This window comes from Mesoplodon bidens (assembly GCF_964165515.1).
Source record: "Mesoplodon bidens genome assembly, chromosome: 16".
NCBI classification, from domain to species: Eukaryota; Metazoa; Chordata; class Mammalia; order Artiodactyla; family Ziphiidae; genus Mesoplodon; species Mesoplodon bidens.
This window is the reverse complement of record NC_138173.1, coordinates 31,342,233-31,363,687: the sequence shown is the minus strand read 5'-3', so window position 1 is coordinate 31,363,687 and position 21,455 is coordinate 31,342,233. Positions and strand designations below refer to the sequence as shown.

At 32.6% G+C, this 21,455-nt stretch overlaps 1 protein-coding gene across 1 annotated transcript in view; it reads left to right on the top strand.

Moving 5' to 3' along the window:
* Positions 1 to 21,455, top strand: part of MMP16 (matrix metallopeptidase 16) — a 347,840-nt gene that overhangs the window by 148,919 nt on the left and 177,466 nt on the right. The window contains exon 3 of the mRNA XM_081258113.1: positions 6,978 to 7,100. Within this exon, the coding sequence (XP_081114239.1) occupies positions 6,978 to 7,100 (123 nt within the window). The remainder of the gene's footprint in view (positions 1 to 6,977; positions 7,101 to 21,455) is intronic.

Sequence of the window (21,455 nt, the reverse complement as noted above, 5' to 3'; positions counted from 1 at the left end):
TGGCAGACAGAGATTTGATGGATTCAATCTATAATTCTTGGGTAATTAAAATTAATGATGCCAATTATAATAATCCCTATATTACATTGAAGAAATTAACCATTTTCAGCAACAAATTTGGTAATTACCTTAAGTGGCATATTATATAGCTTTTGAATTAATTAACATTGATATTGGAGAGATAGTAGTGGTAAATACTTATACCATCCCCACCCAAAATGAGCTAATTATCATATGTTGCAATGGTTCTTTTAAATTATTGGTTACTTAGTTAATTTTAGTAAGCAAGCTCACTTAAATTCCTTAATAAGTGAAGTAATCTATGTTATGCATAAAAATGCAGTGTTTTGCAAGGACGGAAAAGGATAGCAAGGCAATAATAAGAATGAGTCTAATATGTTTTTATAATATTAATAATAAGTATTTTAAAATTTTAGTTTATCTTTTTGTGTGTGCACAATGCTATGCCCTGAAGCATACTTGATGGGATTTGTAAAGTGATTTTTCTTTTTGTTTTTATCTCTATCTCTTTCTCTCTCTCCATACATATATATATATATATATATATATATATATATATATATATATATATATATATATATGTGTGTGTGTGTGTGTGTGTGTGTGTGTGTGTGTGTGTGTGTGTATGTGTACACATACAAACATATACATTTATACATATATACTGGATGATCTTAGTAATTCTGTTTAATTTATTTAAATCTTGCCCAGAAATTTGTCTTAATTAAAAATTATTTTCAAACTGAATAAGTAGTTTTATTCAAAGAATTATTATGAAACTGTAGTGATATTTGAACTCCTGATTTTGGAATTCAAGTATTTATTTAGATATATCAAGAACTACAAGCTTTTTAGTTTACTTATCCACGTGTTCCATGATTTTTTTTCTTTTGTCTAAATTATCAAGTTAAGACTCTTCATTTTCAATTTGGATATAAAAGATAGATCAATCAGTAAAGTTTTTTCTCTCTTATTTTTTAACATAACAGTGGTACTCAAAGCTATAACATTATAGCATAGGTCAATCCACATTTTGGTAGCTGCAGAGGGTTGGTTAACAGCTAAATGAGCAGGGTCCTTAGAGCCCCGTTCCAAAAGGTAAAAGGTGAGAGGTGAAAGCTTAAGAAAGAGGTGACACTCTAACAGAGCTTTTGTTCACATTTCAGATTATGGAGGTTTAATACACTTATTCTCTGTGCTTGGGTTTTTAAGTACTTTAACTTTGCAGTTTCAGCTTTGGGAATAACATGTGGGTCCACGCAGGCTGCTAATGAGTTGATAGAAAAAAAGAAACTCTGGATCAGAGTGAGCTATCAACCTATCTACATTTTGAGCCCTAAGTTAATTTTCTTTTGAAAAATCTTCTTCATGATTATTGAACTTGAATACAAGCAAAGCCTAAGGATTTTAATGTAATAAATATAAGCATTTTCTAAAATTTCTAGAAAGATTTCTTGGGACAACTATAATCATAGGTATTACTCTTACCTTTCATTAGAACTTGGAAATGTTTGGAGGATAGAAACCTGTTTAATATATTATGTTGATGAATATTTTTCTAAGATTACTAATGCATAAGGCACACAATATATATTTTTGAGTGTTTTTTCCCTTGGTAAAGGTAGATATATGTACACAGGTCCACTGTGTGGCACAGCCCCAACCCCAAAGCGTGGAATTCCCATCTTATTCTATTGTGGAGCTGCCTACCTGCAGCCCCACTACAGGGGCATCAGGGGCATGGACTACAACTTGAAGGAACCTCTTAGAGTCATGCAGTGGGTAGCCCTATATGTTTGACATGAATGCCTAACTAATTAATTTATTTTTTAACTGAAGCTAATGGATACTGTTTCCTATATGGTGGCTTTTAACATTACTGTAAACTTGCTTAGAAGATTATTGTTACTTTATTTACATAAAACAGAAGATAATGTGTCTGTTGGCATATTTGTTATCAAAATACCAGGAATATCCCTGTCTTGAATAACAAAGTGCTTTATGTCAACATACAAGTCAAAGTGAACTGAAAAATGTAGAAACATAGATATCTGTATGCTACTGATGCTGCTTCTACTACTACTAGTATAACTATTTCCTGATATTTTAAAAATAATATTAAGTATTATACTTATAAGTTAATAATAATAGCAGTTACTATCTGCCAGGACCTGTTCTAAGTATTTCACATGATTTAACTAATTTAATCTTCACATTAACTCAATAATAGTACATAATTTCATTTTATAGAAGAGGAAACTAAGGAATAGAAAGAAACAGTAGACTGAATAATAGCACAGGGCTTGTGAGTCAGTGAAGCTGGATGGGAACACTGGCAGTCTGGCTCTTGGATCCCTGCTTCCAACTTTTATAAATCAACTTTTGATAAAGTTTTATAATGTAACTTTTATAATGTAACTTTTATAATGTAACTTCTCACAAGATAACCGATTTTTACACATTTTTCATTTTTAAATTGACTTAATTTAAACAAAGACATTAATGATCCACCAAACTAGTTTAAAAATGCTCTATATCCTAAACAGTTAAACCAATAATGAATATCAGTATTATATTTATGAAAATTGGAGTGGTGCCGTGACTTACAACTTGAAATTACAAAATGTCTCTCTTGTAGCTCACTGCCCCACCCCCCCAGCCCAGTGCTCATTCCCCATGTCTTTATTTGCTTTGGAATGTCAACTTAAAATTCTTAGCAAATGAGTCAGTAAAGAAGCACAGGTATATGAGTGTGTGTTGACATACTGAAAAAAATAAGTGTTTTAGCAATGATACTTTCACAAAAAAACGTACGACGTGGAAATATCACACACACACACACACACACACATACACGTCAACACCTTTCCTTTTCATATGATGTAGTTATTACCTTGGGTGAGACAATCAATTTTAATTTTGCATGCAAAAGTAAAATTGCACTCTTTACTTCTGCACTCTTTTGTATAGGTAAATATGGGATTTATCAAATTGATATATGAATAGAACTAACATTTTGATGCATGATAACTAGAAATGAACTGCCAGACTCTACCTGAATAACAAAATTAACATGCCAATTTTACATTTAGTATTAGACAGCATTCAATTCATTGATGAGTTCTAGTAAACACTGACCATTCTTGATATCACTGAGAACTTTAAAAATTGTAAGAGAAAGAAACAAATGCTTATAAAATTAAAGAACAAACTTTGGAATCACATAAAAATCCCAAGGACAGATTTAGCTCAGATACTGTGTGTCATATTCAGTGTCACGATGCGCTCTGATCATATTTTTGGGATTTTACATATTTTGATAATTAATGCCTGATAATATCTCTGTGCCAGAATATTTGGGTACATATATTGGTGAAGTTAACATAGAGTTATCTTGACCAACCCTCATTAAGTGTTCTTTGAATTAAATTACTAGTTTATATTACATTATGCCTATTCTTATGTTTATTTCTTACACTTAAGTCATCTACATTATGATTTAATTTTATATAAAGTTTCACACGACATCTCTCTGCATAGTAAGCATTTGTTCAAGGCACAGAGGTGTAAGAGTTACAAAGTCCTCCAGAAACATATAGGATAGTGGGGGAGATTGGTATGTGCAAAAAAAATACATGAAGACAGTTTATTTGCTTCATGTTCTTCACTGGAAGCTTCCCTGGACACCAGTCCCATACAGGACTCTCTGGCTTGACTCGCAGGTTAGTAGAAGACAGAGACAGAGATGTACATATTGTAATATACACTATAATACATGCTGTGTTGAGATGGTAAACTGTACCTGTGGGATTTGAAAAATGGGGAGGATTAGGATTGTCATTGTAAATAAGGAGGCAAAAGTATTCCAGACAGAGTTCACTGTATACAAAGGCAGAAAGAGGTTTGTTTCTGTAGGAACTTGTGTGGATCTTGGGAAGCAGGGAGATGGGGGGCATCCTTGCTAAGTATGCCTGAATAAGATTCTGTCTATAAAAGCATTTCATACTTAGAACATGTAGTAAATACTTCAGTGTTTTGAAAAGATTTATCTTTAGGAGTGAGAAGGCACTGGTGAGAGTGAGAGATATAGAGAAGTTTTAGAGGCAGAAGAGACTACATCATGATTGATTGGATGTGTGGAGAGATAAGTGGAAGATGTTACCTGGATACCTGGCTTAGGCATTAGAAAGACTTTGGACTGAGATAAGGTATCAGCAGAATTAGTGCAAGTTTGGAGCTGAAAAATCATAATTTTAAATTACATGTAAAATTAGAAATGATGACAAGATAGCTAGATGGAGATGTGAGAACATTTAACTAATTATATTGTTTTTTTGTTCTTTTTTTGTTTGTTTTGTTTTTTATCATGAATGACTTGCCTTAGACTGGGAGCTCAGCAAGAGCCCCTTGCCTTATCTTTTCATACACACTTTTTTTTTCATATATCTCTTAGCGTATTATAAAAGCTTAAAATATTGTAAGATAAATGGATCAGGATATAATGAGTAAATATATAAACAAATAGTTGGAACATAAGAAAATTATATGAAATGGACAAAAGCTGAAGAAATACATAAGGAATTTAGCAGAGATATGTTTCATCATAGGAATCTAATACTCATCCCTAAAACCCCTGTCCTTTGGAAGATGCAATGTTTCATTGAGAAAACTTTTACTAGGTCCAACATATGCACAACTTAAAATGGAAATTTACATTAGTAAATTTAAATGTTTCAATGGCTGTCTTCATCTTTTAACTTTATGTATTGTTAAAGTAATTTTAGATAATATATCCTCATTGAAAACATATTTCATCTGATAATGTATCAGGATAAATACAAATTGTCAAATTTTATCCCACTATCCATTTCAAAATTATTTCTTTCCCTAGAGTGTTTACTTCAATATTTTCTTTAGCTAAATGTAAGTGTAATCACATCCACATTAAGTAAATTTATTCATATTTAATAATTATTTATTCTCACAGCACTTTCAGGGAGATGTCAGAATAAGTACTTGGTTAAGAAATATAATAATTTTTGTTGAGAGTATGATTAATGAAATACCCATTGATAAAAACCACTTAAATTATCATTAATTAATTAATATTAACCATTAATGCTTAGTATTTGTTAGTTGAATATGTATCTAGATCTTACAGAATATAATAAAAATATGTTTTCATTAAAAAATATCCCTATCCACCTATTTATTAAACTTCTTTTAAATTCTAGGGGTTGTACAGGTACAGGGAGTATGTAGATCCCCTGCCCTTGAGTGTTTTACACTCTAGTGAAATATATCTCAAATTTAGTGATTTAGAGCAGGGGTCCCCAACCCCACAGGCCACAGACTGTTAGGAACAGAGCCACACAGCAGGAGGTGAGTGGTGGCTATCGAGCGAAGCTTCATCTGCCGCTCCCCATTGCTCCCTACCACTTGCATTACCACCTGAACCATACCTCCCGCCGTGGAAAAATTGTCTGCCGTGAAACCGGTCCCTGGTGCCACAAAAGGTCGGGGACCGCTAATTCAGAGTGCTCTGGGAGTTTTTGTTAAAAGTAAAAGGTCTCAATTCTTGGCTCCAGAGACTTCAGTTCCATAGGTCTGTTTAGCTTTCTAGGAATTAGCATTTATAAGACATCTCATTTGGTTTGGAGACTTTAATAAGGGCAAGAGTGATTTCCTGAAGTAACTCTACAATGCATCATAAACTAGGATGGAGTTTGTTAAGTCTGTTAACTGCAATTTCTACATTTTTACTGGTAGCAGAATAAAAAAGGAGAAACTTATAATGCTTATCAGAAAAGTGTTTTCTTTCTTAAAAAGTAAAAGTCATGCTTTCATTGTTGCATGATGTTATTCTTATGTTTATAAAATCTAGTTAGCTGATTTATCCATGTAACATGTAAACTATTTCAGTCATTTTCACAAAATGGACATCTTTAGACAGTCATCTCTGCAGTCAATTATTTTCCATTTAAAGAGTATAGAAATTATTTGATGAAATATAACAAAAATTGATTCTTTTGCTCATTTCCACTTTCTGAAGCATGTAATGCCATGAAGATTCTGCTTCAGTTCTGTAATTGTTAAAATAAATGGCCTAATGGATGATAAAGCCATTTTTAGTCACTAAAGAAAAACTAATAAAAGTCATGTCAATCTTTCTCCTTAGACAAGAAGCAAGACTACATAGAATACATGAAAATGGTCAAATGAGACTCTCTAGAAAATAAATTAGACAACTGTACCTATATAAGTATTAAAAATCAATAAATCAAAACCAGCATTTTATTTTCCCAATGTTAATATTTAAAATTTATTGGTGTCATACTAAACATTATATTCAGAAAAAAAATTCTTAAGCAGTGAATTCAGTTACTATTAAACGTTCAAAGAGAATGACTGTTATTTGAAAATTGGGGTAATGCTTAAATGGTAAAGAAGAAAAATGTGGAGAAAGGCAAATGTTATTCTAAACGACAATTTCCTTCTATTTAAGCTAGAAGAGAGTAGCATATATCTCCTTGATTCCTGGAGTTTAGTCCATGTAATAGATTTTAAAAATTGTTGAATGCTAAAGCTGAAAGAGACCTTAGTGATAATTTATTTTAAAAAGTCTCATTTTCTGAATGAGACTTTCCCAAGGTCATGTATCTGTTAACAGCAGATTCTAGTTAGAAGCATCAGAATATCTTAGTTTACAGTTAGCTCAAAATGAATTAGAGAGAAAAGTTATCTAAATGATATGAGTTATAAACTAGTGATTCTTGATCATTCCAGAAAAAATATGCTTTCTACAATACTTAGATTCAAATTGCAAGAAAACTGACAAAATTCTCCTTTATGTTTTCCCATTTTTATTACCACGGCCATAACTTCTCAATGGATTTCTTTTTGAAATTAATGATTAGAGTTGTTGGTAAATAACTGGAAAATATTGCTTTTTGCAGCTGGATGAAGAAGCCTCGATGTGGTGTACCTGACCAGACAAGAGGTAGCTCCAAATTTAATATTCGTCGAAAGCGGTATGCGTTAACAGGACAGAAGTGGCAGCACAAACACATCACTTACAGGTATAATAGCTAATGATGAATTACTGTTTCTTTTCAATTTTTCACAACTATGTATTTCGACATTTTGATTGAGATCTAATGCACATTGACTACATGGTAACACATAGTGATGTAATGTTAACATAAAAAAAACAAAAATTGCAATTAAGAAGAGAATAAATTGTCCATTTGGGGACCCTGTAGACAGACATTCCTTGATACACTTTTGTAAACTAGATCTTCCAGCTTCTTGAATGAATGCTAATATTCTGAAAGACTTTCAGATGAGTATTCTAACACACAACATTCTTTATCAAGTATTCATAATCTAAAAAATTATAAAATAATAAATTATATAAATAATTGCAATTTAAACAATATATCTTTGAATTATTAATTACATTTTGGTATCAGAGCAACCATTTAACTTTTTATCTTTTGAACAACAATGCAAATGGATTTTTAGATTTTATCTTTAGATTTTATTTTTAGAGCAATTTTAGGTTTACAGAAAAGTTGAGCAGATAGTATGGGTAGTTCTCATTGCCCCCCCTCCTCCCAGTATACACACTCACATAGTTTCTCCCATTATTAAGATCTTACTTAGTATTAGATATTTGTTACAATTGTTGAGCCAGTATTGCTCTATTACTGACTAAAATCGATAGCTTACACCAGAGTTCACTCTTTGTGTTGTAGTTTTATGGATTTTGACAAATGAATAATATCATATAGTATTACAGTATCATACAGAATTAGTTTCACTGTTCTGAAAATCCTTTGTTGCACCTATTCATCCCTCTTATCCTTAGGACACTACTGATGGTTTTAATGTCTCTATAGTTTTGCCTTTTCTAGAATGTCATATGGTTTGAAACACTGTTTGTAGCCATTTCAGACTGCTTTCCTTCATTTAATAATATGCATTTATTTCCTCCATGTCTTTTCATGACTTGATAGCTCATTTCTTTTTATTACTGAGCAATATTCTATTGTACGGATGTGTCACAGTTTGCTTACCTGTTCACCTATTGAAGACTTCTTGGTTGCTTCCAGGTTTTGGCAATTATGAGTAAAGCTAGTATAAATATGTGTGGGCTGGTTTTTGTATGGACATTAATTTTTAACTTATTTGGCTAAATACCTGGGAGTATAATTTTGCTGATCATAAGGTAAGACTAAGGTTAGCTTTTTAAGAAACTACCAAATTATCTTCAAAGTGGCTAAAATATTTTGCATTACCACCAACAATGAATGAAAGCTACTGTTCCTCTACAACTTTGTCAGGATTTGGTTTTGTCAGAGTTCTGAATGTAACCATTCTAATAGGTGGTTTCTCAATTTTTTAACTTGCAATTCCCTAATGCTATGTGAAGCTGAGCATATTTTCGTATGCTTATTTGCCATCTGTACATCTTCTTTTGTGAGATGACTGTTTAGATCTTTGCACCAACTTTTAATTGAGTTGCTATTTTAAAGGTTCTTTGTATATTTTGGATTACAAGCCTTTTATCAGATATGTTTTCAAATATGTTGTCTCAGTCTGTGGCTTGACATTCCATTCTCTTTTCAGTGTAGTTTGCAGAACAGAAGTCTTAATTTTAATAAGCTAGAATTTATCAATTATTTTCTTTTCTATATTGTGCTTTTGGTGTTATATCAAAAAAAAAATCCATTGCCAAACAGAAGGTCACTTAGGATTTCTCCTATGTTAACTTCTAAAATTTTAATAGTTTGGCATTTACATTTAGGTCAATGATCCATTTTGAGTTTGTTTTTGGGAAAGGTGTAAAATCTACATTCAGTTTTTTACATGTGGATGTTCAGTTGTTCCAGCACCACTGGTTGGGAAGACCATCCTTTCTCCACTACCTTTGATCATTTGTCAAAGATAGTTGCCTATGTGTGTGTGTAAATTTCTGTGCTCTTTATTCTGCTTCATTCATCTATGTGTCTATTCATAAACCAATATCACACTTTCTTGATCACTGTGGTTTAGAGTAAGTCTTGATATCAGATAGTGTCAGTTTTCTGATTTTATTCTTCTTCTTCAGTATTATGTTGTGTTTTCAGAGTCTCTTGCCTTCCCACATAAACTTTAGAATCAGTTTGCCATTACAGGCATTCCTCAGAGATATTCTGTGTTCAGTTCTAGATCAACAAAATAAAGAGAATATAGCAATCAAGCTCATATAGCAATCAAGCGATGTCTTGAATTTTTTGGTTTCCCAGTGCATATAAAATTTTTTTACACTATACTAAAGTTTATTAAGTGTGCAATAGCATTATGCCCAAAAGCACAATGAGCATGCCTTAGTTAAAAGTACTTTATTGATAAAAATTACTAACATTCAGCTGCTGATAGCTGCTGATTGCTAAGGGTGGTAGTTGGTGAAAGTCAAGGTGGCTGAGGCAAGTTCATAAAAGAAGATAACAATGAAGTTTGCCACATTGATTGACTCTTCCTTGTATGAATAATTTCTCTCTAATGTGCAGCACTGTTTGTAGAATTTACCCACAGTAGCACTTTTAAAATTGGAGTCAACTCTCTCAAACCCTGCCACTGTTTTAACAACCAAGTTTGTGTCATATTCTGAATGCTGTTTTATTTGTTATGTCAACAATCGTCATAGCATCTTCACCAAGAGTAGATTCCATTTCAAGAAATCACTTTCTTTGCTCATCAGTAAGAACCAACTTCTCATCATTTAAAGTTTTATCACGGGATTGCAGCAATTCAGTCACATCTTTAGGCTCATGTTTCATTTTAATTATTTTGTTATTTCCACCACATCTGCAGTTACTTCCTCCATTGAAGTCTTGAACCACTCAAAATCATCCATGAGGATTGGAATCAATTTCTTCCAAACTCCTGTGAATATTAACATTTTATCTCTTTCCATGAATCACAAATATTCTTAATGGCATAAAGAATGGTGAATCCTTTCCAAAAGATTTTCAGTTTACTTTACTCAAATCCTTCAGAGGAATCACTATCTATGGCAGCTATAGCCTTACAAAATGGATTTCTTAAATAATAAGACTTGAAAGTTGAAATCACTCCTTGTTCCAAGGGCTTCCGAATGGAAGTTGTATTAGAAGGCATGAAAACAACATGAATCTTGTATATCTCCACCACAGGTCTTGGGTGACCAGGTGCATTGTTAATGAGCAGTAATATTTTGAAAGATATCTTTTTTCTGAGCACTAGGTCTCAACAGTGGGCTTACAGTATTCAGTAAACCATGTTGTAAACAGATGTATTATCATCCACACTTTGCTGTTTTACCTACAGAGCACAGGCAGAATAGTTTTAGCATAATTTTAAGGGGCCGAGGATTTTTGAAATAGCAAATGAACATTGGTTTCAACTTAAAGTCACCAGCTGCATTACCCACTAACAAGAGAATCAGCTTATCCTTTCAAGCTTTGAAGTCAGGCATTAAGTTCTCTTTTCTAGCTATGAATGTCCTAGATAGCATCTTCTTCTAATATAATACAGCTGTTTCATCTACATTGAAAATTTAATGTTTAATGTAGCAATTTTATTAATTATCTTGGCTAGATCTTCTGGATAACTTGCTGCAGCTTCTGTATCAGCACTTGTTGCTTCACCATGTGCTTTTATGTTATGGAGATAGCTTCTTTCCTTCTTTCCTTAAACCTCATATACCTACCTCTGTTAGCTTCAAACTTTTCTTCTGCAGCTTCCTCACCTGTCTCAGCCTTCACGGAATTGAAGAGAGTTAGGGCTTTTCTCTAAATTAGGCTTTGGCTTAAAGGAAGGTTGTGGCTGGTTTGATCTATGTAGACCATTAAAACTTTCTCCATATAAGCAATAAAGCTGTTTTGTGTTCTTATTATTTGTGTGTTCACTGGAGTAGCACTTTTAATTTCCCTCAAGAACTTTTCATTTTCTTTCATAGCTTGGATAACCATTTGGGACAGATGTCTAGCTTTTGTCCTGTCTCAATTTTTGACATGCCTTCTAAACTTAATCATTTATTGCTTTTACTTAAAGTGAGAGATGTGTGATTTTCCCCTCACTTGAATACTTAGAGTCCGTTGTTAGGTAATTAATTGGTCTAATTTCAATATTGTTGGGCCTCAGGAAATAGGGAGGCGCAGTGAGAGAGAGAACAATAGTGGAATGTCAGGTCAGTGGAGCAGTCAGAACACAGACAACATTTCGTAAGTTCGCTGTTTTATGTGGGAGTGGTTCATGTTACCCCAAAACAATTACAGTAGTAACATCAAAGATCACTGATCACAGATCACCATAACAAATATAATATAATTTAAAAGTTTGAAATATTGTGAGAATTACCAAAATGTGACACAGAGACACAGTGCGCAAATGCTTTTTGAAAAATGGTGCCAATAGACTTCCTCAACATAGAATTGCCACAAAACTTCAATTTATAAATAACACAATATCTGTGAGGCACAATAAAGCAAAGCACAATAAAACAGGGTATGCCGGCACCCATGAAATAATTTAGCAGGACTTTTATTGTGATCGCCTTGAATATACAGATGATTCTGGGGGAGAACTGACATCTTAATATTGATTGTTACCATTAATGAACATGAATATTTTCCTATTTGTTTAGGTTTTTGATTTCTTTCCTCAGAATTTTATAATTTTAATCTTATAAATCTTTTGTATATATCTTAGTCCATTTAGACTTCTATAACAAAATACCATGAGTGGCTTATAAACAGCAGAAATTTATTTCTCACAGTTCTGGAGGCTGGGAGTCTGAGTTCAAGGTGCCAGCATAGTTGGTGCCCTCTTCTAGGTCACAAACTTCTTCGATCCTCACATACATAGCAGCAGGGCTAGAGATATTTGTGGGACACTAATTCCATTCATGAAGGTTCCATCTTCATGACCTAAGGACTTCCCAAAGGTCCCATCTCCTAATATTATCATCTTTGTGGGTTAGGATTTTAACATATGAATTTTATGGGGACAAATATTCAAACCATACTCACATATTTTGGATAGATTTATTTCTAAGGATTTCTTTAAACATTGTTTTGTACTATAAGTTGTATTGTGTTTTAAATTTCAAATTCTAAATGTTTATTACTGATATATAAGATAGCAATTGACTTTTGTATATTAACCTTGTAGCCTAGAATTTTGCTATAAATCACTCATTAGTTCAGGATTTTTTTTGGTCAGTTCATTTATGTTTTCTACATAGAAAGTCATGTCATCTGAAAACAAGGACAGTTGTTGTTTTTATTTAATTCCCAATCTGTATTGCTTTTATTTCCTTTGCTTATTTTATTGCATTAGCTACTGCTTTCAATGTTGAATAGGAGTGCTGGGAGCAGACATCATTGCCTTTCTCCCAGTCTTTAAGGGAAAAGCATGTAATTCCTCACCATGAAGTATAATATAAGCTACAGGTTTTTTGTTAGATGTTTAATCAAGTTGAGGAAGTTCTCCCATTCCTAGTTTGCTGAATATTTTTAGTATGAGTGGGAGTTGTCTTTTATCAAATGCTTTTTCTGTATCTATGCTATGATTGTATAATTTTTCTTCTTTAGCTTTTTAATGTGATTGATTACCTTAATTAATTTTCAAATGCAGAATGAGACTCTCATGCCTGGGCTAAATCCCACTTTGTCATGGTGAATAATTCTTTATTTACATTGTAGAGTTTGATTTGCTAATTTTTGTTTAGGATTTCTACATCTATGTTCATGAGTAATATTGATAAGCAGTTTTCCTTTCTTGTAATGTCTTTATCTGTTTTTGGTAGTAGGGTAATGCTAGTTTCATACAATGGGTTAAGAATTCTATTTTCTGGAAGAAGTTATAGAGAATTGGTATGATTTCTTCCTGAAATGTTTAGTAGACTTCACCAGTGTAACCATTTAGACCTAGTTTGTTTTTTTTTATGGAAGGTTATTAATTTCTGATTCAATTTATTTAATTGATATAGGACTGTTCAGATTACCTATTTCTCTTTGTAGAAGTTTTTATAGATTGTGTCTTTTAAAGGAGTTGTTCAGTTAAATCAGTAATAGCCTTTATAGGCTGCCTTAACAAAAACCTTGGTGGCTTAGACATCAGGAATTTAATTTCTCACAGTTTTGGAGCTTAGAAGTCTAAGATTGAGGTGCTGTCAGTGTCCTTTTCTGGTAAGGCCTCTTTTCCTGGTTTTTAGATGGCCACCTTCTCACTGTGTCCTTATCTGGCCTTTCCTCTGTGTGTGGGTGGAGAGAAAGAGATTTCTGGTGTCTTCTTCTCTTCTTATAAGGACGCCAGACATACTGAATTAGGGTCCAACCTTGTGACTTTATTTAGTATCAAGTACCTCCTTAAAGTCCCTATCTCTGAATATAGTTACACTGAGAGTTAGGACTTTAATATATGAATTTGGAGGTACACAATTCAGCCCATGACATCATCTAAGTTATCACATTTATGGACATACACTTGTTCATAGTATTCTTTTATTATCCTTTTAATATTCATGGTATCAGTAGTGATGTGCCTTCTTTCATAACTGATAGTAATTTGTGTCTTCTTTTTTTCTTATTTAGTCTGGCTAGATGTTTATTAATTATATTAATCTTTTCAGAGATATGGCTTTAATTTTTTTTTCTGTATTGTTTTCCTGTTTTCAGTTTCATTGATTTCTGTTCCAACTTTATTTTTCTTCTGTTTGCTTTTTTTTTCTAATTTCCTAAGATGGAAATTTAGATTAATTACTTTTATCTTTCTTTGCCTCCTAATATGCATTTAATGCTATATATTATATTTTAAGCAGTGTTTTTGCTGAATCCCACAAATTTTGATAAGTTGTATTGTCATTTTAATTTAATTCAAGTAATATTAAAATTTCCTTCAGATTTTCGTCCTTTGACTCACATGTTATTGATAATTATGCTGCTGTATCTCCAAGCATTTTGAGATTTTCCCTAGGATTCTTGATGAATGTTCCATGTGAGATTGAGAGTAATGAGTATTCTGCTGGTTTTGGATGAAGTGTTATATACGTGTTGATTAGATATAGTTGATTAATGATGCTGTTCAGTTCAACTATATCCTTACTGTTTTCTATCAGCAGGGTCTGTCAATTACTGATAGAGTGGTGTTAAAGTCTCCAACAAATGGTACACTTGCCTTTTTCTTCTTGAAGTTCTATCAGTTTTTGCTTCATTTATTTTGTTTCTCTGTTGTTAAAAATATATATATTAAGGTTTCTTACACCTTGGAAAAATTGACACCTTTATCATTATGTAATGCCCCTCTTTATCTCTGATAATTTACTTTGCTCTGAGGAAGACTTTGTCTGAAAATAATATAGCTATTATGGTTTTCTTTTGATTAGTGTAGCATAGTATATTTTTTATCCTCCTATTTTTAACCATCAAAATCTATATAGTTAAGGTGAGTTTCTTGGAGACAACATATAATTGGGGCTTTTTTTTTTTAATCCACTCTTATCGTCTTTATCTTTTCATTGGTATATTTAGGGTATTCACATTCAAAGTAGTTATTTATATAGTTAAATCGATATCTACTATATTTGTAACTTTTTGCTGCCCATTGCTGTTGTTCTTTGTTTGTGGATTTTGTTTTGCTTTTGTTTTTGTATTTCCTCTTTTTCTACCTTTTCTGGTCATATTGAGCATTGTATATATTACCATTTTCTATTAGCATATGAATATTCTTCTTGCTTGGATCATATTCTTCTTGCTTAGATGGTTTTTGAGGAGAAGCCAATTGAATTGGTATCTTCATTCCTCTGTAGATAAGGTGTTTTTCCCCCATCTGACTTCATTCAAAGTTTTATCTTTGTCTTTGGTTTTCTGCAGTTTGAATATAATATGTCTGCATGTAGATTTTGTTCTCTGAAAGTCCTGGATCTGTGGATTGGTGGATGACATTATCTGAAATATGTTTCTGTTCATATCTCTCTTCTCCTTCTAGTATTCTCATTATGTTCTGTAACATTTAAATGTCCCATAGTTCTTGGATGCTCTATTCTGTTTTCCAGCCTTTTCTTTTCTTTTTTTTTTTTTTCCTTTGCTTTTCAATTTGGGAAGTTTCAACTGAGTTATCTTCAAGTTCACTGATTCTTCCCTTGGTTATATATAGTCTCATGATGAACCTATCAGAGACATTTCTGTTAATATATATATTTTTTATTGTTAGCATTTCCTTTTAATTCTTTCTTGTAGTTTCCATCTCTCTGCTTATATTATTCACGTGTTTTTTTTTCTTGTTGTCCACGTTTTCCATTAAAGCCCTTAGGATATTGATCATATTTAATTCAAATTTCTGTTCTGGTAATTCAAAATCTCTGCCATAAAGAGTCTGGTTTTAATGCTTCTATTGTCTTTTCAGTCTGTGTTTTCTCTTGACTTTTAGCATGTTATTAATTTTTTTTTGAAAGCCAGACATGATGTATTGGGTCATGAAACTGAGGTAATAAGCCTTTAGTGTGAAGTTTCATATTCATTTGCTTAGGAGTTTGGCTGTTTATTTTTTCTTGTAGCTGTAGGTGTTGGAAACTTCATTTTCTTCTACTGGGCTAGTTTTGTCTCCCATGTTGTCTCTGAATATCCTAGAAGCTCTTTCTTAAATAGACTTTGTGTCTTGCAGCTTTCTAATTTGTAATCCACTGTTATTATACTGAGCCTTGTTGGTGTGGTTTAAAGTATTGGGGTGAGGAAGCAGTCTATAATCCTGTGATTAAATCTCAGTGTTTTAGGTGAGCTTGACTTTTGGGGATCTTACACCCAGAATATTACTGTAGCCTTTTACTTCTTTCCTTCTACTATATCAGACAGGAATGATCCAGGGACTTTTGTTTCTGATTCTTCGTACTTTTCTGTGTCTCCAGTTTTGGGGGTGGAAGTTTGCCCTGTAACTGCAATTCTCTGATGGAGCTAAGAAGTGTTGTTTAGTTTTTGTTTGCTCAGCTTTTTTGTCTTATTGTGAGGTTGGGAGTGACAGCTTCCAAGCTCTTTACATGTCAGAGCGGAAACTGGAAACTTTTTACAAGATCAATATACAAAGTAAACAGGCACACACACAGAATAAAATCTTTACAAAAATGACATTTAAAATAGACACAAAAGTATGAGTGAAGAATAAATCTACAAAAGATGTGTAAGCCCTTTAAGAAGAAAATTAGGAACTTTTATTGAAAGACATAAAAACACCAATAATAAATGTAGAGATATAATTTGCTCTTAATACAAAGGCTCAATATAATTAAAGTTCAGATCTTCTACAAATTCAATGCAATTTTAACAAAATTCCCAGTAATATTTTTTTGTATAATTTAACAAACTGACTCAAAAATCTCTGAGGATTAGTGAAGGTCCAATATTAATCAAAATGTTCCCACTTACTAGATATGAAGACTTTCTTTAAATCAATACACATTAAGGCAATATGTGGTGTTAGCACAGAGATAGACAAATAGTGCAACAGTGTTGACAAGTGATCACAGAAATACACCATTCATGTATTAAAAAATTGATTTATGACAGAGCAGTCCTTGTAGATCAGTGGGGTAAGGATGGGCTATTTTACATATTAACTTATTCTGTGATAATTGGTTATCTCTATGGAAAACAATGAAATTAGGTTCTTACCTCATACCATAGAAAAATCAACAAATACAAACTGGACTAAAGTATAATCAATTTTAGACCTATAAAACTTACACAACTATGTATATTGATATTTATTTTTTTTCCATTTCAGATATTATTATTTTTCTGACCCGATTTCCAAACTCTTGACAGTGTACCCTCTTTAGTGTCTCTGCATCCTTAGGTACTACGATACCATTCAATTTTAAAATAAAGAAAGAGAGAAACTAAGAGCCATTAGATTCAGAAGTGATCATAATTCCATTTATGTTGTATCCCTATCCTGACAATTGTCTCAGCTAGTTTTGAATTTTCAAATAATTAGGTGTTTATCCCTGTAAACTTCCAGATTATTCTTTAATGTTTGATTATTGATATGCACATAATTTTGGAGTAAGAAAAGTCTGGATTTTCATTTTGGCTCTGATACTTCCTACCTGTAAAACCAGGATCAAGTTACTTATTTTTCCAAGTCTCATTTTCCCTGTGTGTAAAGTGAGAATTGTAACAATACCTGCCTCACAAAGCTTAGGAGACAATTAAGTCAGATAGTAGGGAAAAACAAAAACAAAACCAAAAACAGCATAGTGCTTGAAACACAGTGCTTAATAAATGCCGATTATCTTAACTCCTTTAATTTATCAGACAAATCCCATACATTGTTGAGAATATTATAACAGAATAAGAGAAAGTTAGGAGTGAGAGCTAAAGATATTACCCTCTAAAGTTAATATATATAAGGTGTTAAGAAGTTGCCTTGTATATAATAGGTAGTAAATAGTATCATTTGTTACTCCTTTTTTTTTCTTTTTTTGTACTATATTTAGGAAAATAAATGCAGAATATGACATTGGAGCTCAAAATGATTACAGAATGTGCCATTACAGAATAAAGACAGGAGTTGGAATGGGGGTGGTAGAATCTAGGTTTTATTTGATTGCAAACTCATTATGAGTATAATGTGGCTCAAAAAGAAAATCTAGAATGTCCATAGTAGATTTATAGAAAGCAAAGTGTTCAAAGCAGTGGAGATGCTAATTTTATCTCTTTGCCTTGTTGGCCATGCCTTACCTGATGTATCCTTTTCTCTTTGGGCCACCACATTTTCTGCTGCTTCTTGGCAAATTAATGTACACCTCTAAAAAGAAATCAAAATACTAAGAGATCTTGGGTCTCCCTGGTGGCGCAGTGGTTGAGAGTCCGCCTGCCGATGCAGGGGATACGGGTTCGTGCCCTGGTCTGGGAGGATCCCATATGCCGCGGAGCGGCTGGGCCCGTGAGCCGTGGCCGCTGAGCCTGCGCGTCCGGAGCCTGTGCTCCGCAACGGGAGAGGCCACAACAGTGAGAGGCCCGCATACCGCAAAAAAAAAAAAAAAAAAAAAAATACTAAGAGATCTTGAATGCAGTTTTCATGAGGAAGAGCTCAAGATTAGAGCCAAGTATTCTTAACATGATGGAAAGAATATTTAAGGGAGCAATTTCCTGTTATTTTCAAATATTAAATATCTTTTTTTTTAAATTTATTTATTTTTGGCTGCATTGGGTCTTCCTCGCTGCGCAGTTTTCTCTAGTTTCAGTGAGCGGGGGCCACTCTTCGTTGTGGCACATGGGCTTCTCATTGCTGTGGCTTCTCTTGTTGTGGCTTCTCTTGTTGTGGAGCATGGGCTCTAGGCACGTGGGCTTCAGTAGTTGTGGTACACAGGCTCAGTAGTTGTGGCTCGTGGGCTCTAGAGTGCAAGCACAGTAGTTGTGGTACACGGGCTTATTTGCTCCGCAGCATGTGAGATCTTGATATTGAAACTAGAGAATTCTGACTTTATATAGTAATTTTAGGCATTGGGTAATATGTACTGTCTCCTGAATACCTAAAAAGAGTTTACTTGATTTGAAAATGATGAAACCTTTGGCAATGTCCTTGTTACAAATTTCCCATAACTTCTATTCAAATGAACAAATATTTGATAATTGTACATTTCATATTAATTTATTTTACAGAGCTAATGAAGCAAAATAATTCCTAGAGTTCCATGAGTAAAGAAAACACACACATATTTTGTTAGAGTTTTGTTAATAAGCCTCTTTCTCCCCAGATTGACTGTTTCTCTAAGTGTCAAATTCTCACACTTTTTAAAATTACCCTAGAAATAGTGAAGTAAACTTAATATCTCACTTATCATGGAGAAATTTATGTGTTGCTATTGAGAACTGTAAAGCAGAGTTCAAGCTTCTTTTAACTTTGAATATGTAATACCAAACACCAAAATATGTAGTTTTTTTCTTACTTTCATGTTAGAGATAAATTAATACTCTAATTTTGGAAAACAGTCATCACTCTATTAAAATTTTGAAAGGGAAATACTCCATTATTAGTACATATTTTTTAATTAAATGAATTTGTAGCAATTCAATGAAATTAAACCTAGAGAATCCTGACCTTACACGGTAACCTTAAAAATAAATTAACATACTTTGCCTTCAGTACCAATTATTCTGATGAACAATGATGTCTTGAATTTCCCACTTCATCAATTTTATTATGCAGGGTTGTATAAGACATGATTGTTAAAGATAATATTTATTATTTTTTTAGGTAAATGTTATAAAATTTACCAAACTGAAGGTTTAAAAGAATCAGTGAAATAACATAATGAAAAAAACCCAATAGAGAATTCAAAAAATGAAAACAATTGTCTTATTAAAATGGAAAATATGTCCATTATAACCACTCTATTTCCACAAAAAAAGACAAAGTAAAAGCACTTTAAAATTAAATTAGTTTGTTTTTCAAATATAACCTTCATTTATTTATTTTATAGTATTGTCTTTATTTTGCAAGTATATATTAACAATTTTGTGTATTATGTATTAGAATATTAAGAATAACAGTGTTTACTCTAACATCATATGATGTCTCTGTGCTCTTTATTATTTCAGTTATTAGTAAATATAAAACATCTCTTAATGGCATAAAATTTCTTTATGAATTCAGAATTCCAGCTCTAACTCTGAAGTACACTAATGTATCTTGTATTTTTTTAAAAAAGTTTTATCGGAGTATAGTTGATTTACAATGTTGTGTTAGTTTCAGGTGTACAACAATGTGAATCAGCCATATATATATATATGTATATCTGTTCTTTTTCAGATTATTTTCCCACATAGGTCACCACAGGATACTGAGTAGAGTTCCCTATGCTATACAGTAGGTCCCTATTAGTTATGTATTTTATACATATCAGTGTGTATATGACAGTCCCAATCTCCCAATCTATCACTTCCCCCTACGTTTCTCCTCTGGTAACCACAATTTTGATTTTGAGGTCTCTGAGTCTGTTTCTATTCTGTAAGTAAGTTTCTTTGTATTATTTTTATTATATTCCACATATATTTGTCTTTCTCTTACTTACTTCACTTAGTATGATAATCTCCAGGTCCATCCATGTTGCTGCAAATGACATTATTTCATTCTTTTTTATGGCTGAGTAATATTCTATTGTATATATATACCATATCTTCTTTATCAATTCTTCTGTCAATGGACATTTTGGTTGCTTCCATGTCTTAGCTATTGTAAATAGTTCTGCAATGAACACTGGAATGCATGTAAGTGGGAATGTAAATTGGTGCAACCATTATGGAGAACAGTACAGAGGTTCCTTAAAAAACTAAGTATAAAACTACCATAAGATCCAGCAATCCCACTTCTGGGCCTATATCGGGAGAAAACTGTAATTTGAAAATATACTTATGTCTTGTATTTATTAATGACATCATAAATATTGTAGTTAAGCACATTTTGGAAATTCATCAGTACATAACTTTGAAAAACACAGTGATGTGTTTTCAAGTCAAAATGGTACTCCACATTTATTATTCTTTATTATATTATATTACTTCATTTTTCTCAGAACAACTGTGTACCTATATACATATTATACTAACATGATTTCATTTTCTTTGCTGTAAGGTTACCCTTTATTTGAATATAAAATAATTTCTCCATTACACATTGAATCCAACACTAATTCCTATTAACAATGTCCTCAGAACGTATACAGAATTTGTCTAATTCCTCATATCTCCATGACAGCTACTCTAGTACATTTCTCTAATTTCTCTTGCTCAAACTTCCAAAATGTTTTATTGGTTCCAATCTTATCCCCCTAGTCATTTTTCATCAGAAGCAGCGACCTTTGTAAACTGGAAAAATACCAGGATACGTCTCTGCTTAAAATTCTACAGTGGTTTCCTTTCACAGAATATAACCCACTCCCTGCCAATTCTCTTTCATCTCATACCACTGTTCTGAGCATTCATTTTGCACTAGTTCACAAAGAAGTCCCATTCTCTGAACTGGCCAAATTTGTTTGCACTGCTCACTATTCCTGCTGGCTGGAAACTCAGTGCTAGGCATGCATGGCTCCTTTTGTCATTGAAATTCCATTTATAATCCACTTATCTCACCTTCTCACCCCTCATTTATAACCATCTATAATTATATTTTTTATTGTTTATCATCTCTTACCACTAAAATATATAAGTTCTACAATATCAGAGTCTTATTCACAGTTTTATGTCTAGCACCTAAAGCAGTACCTATTATGTAGTACATTCTTTCAAATGCTGTGTCATAAAAATACTTGCCCACTAATGATGGGCTTCTGCGATCCAATAAGGTGGAAAGAAAATAAAAGACTACAAGGGAAATTAATTTAGACAAAATTCAAAGTTACAACATTAATC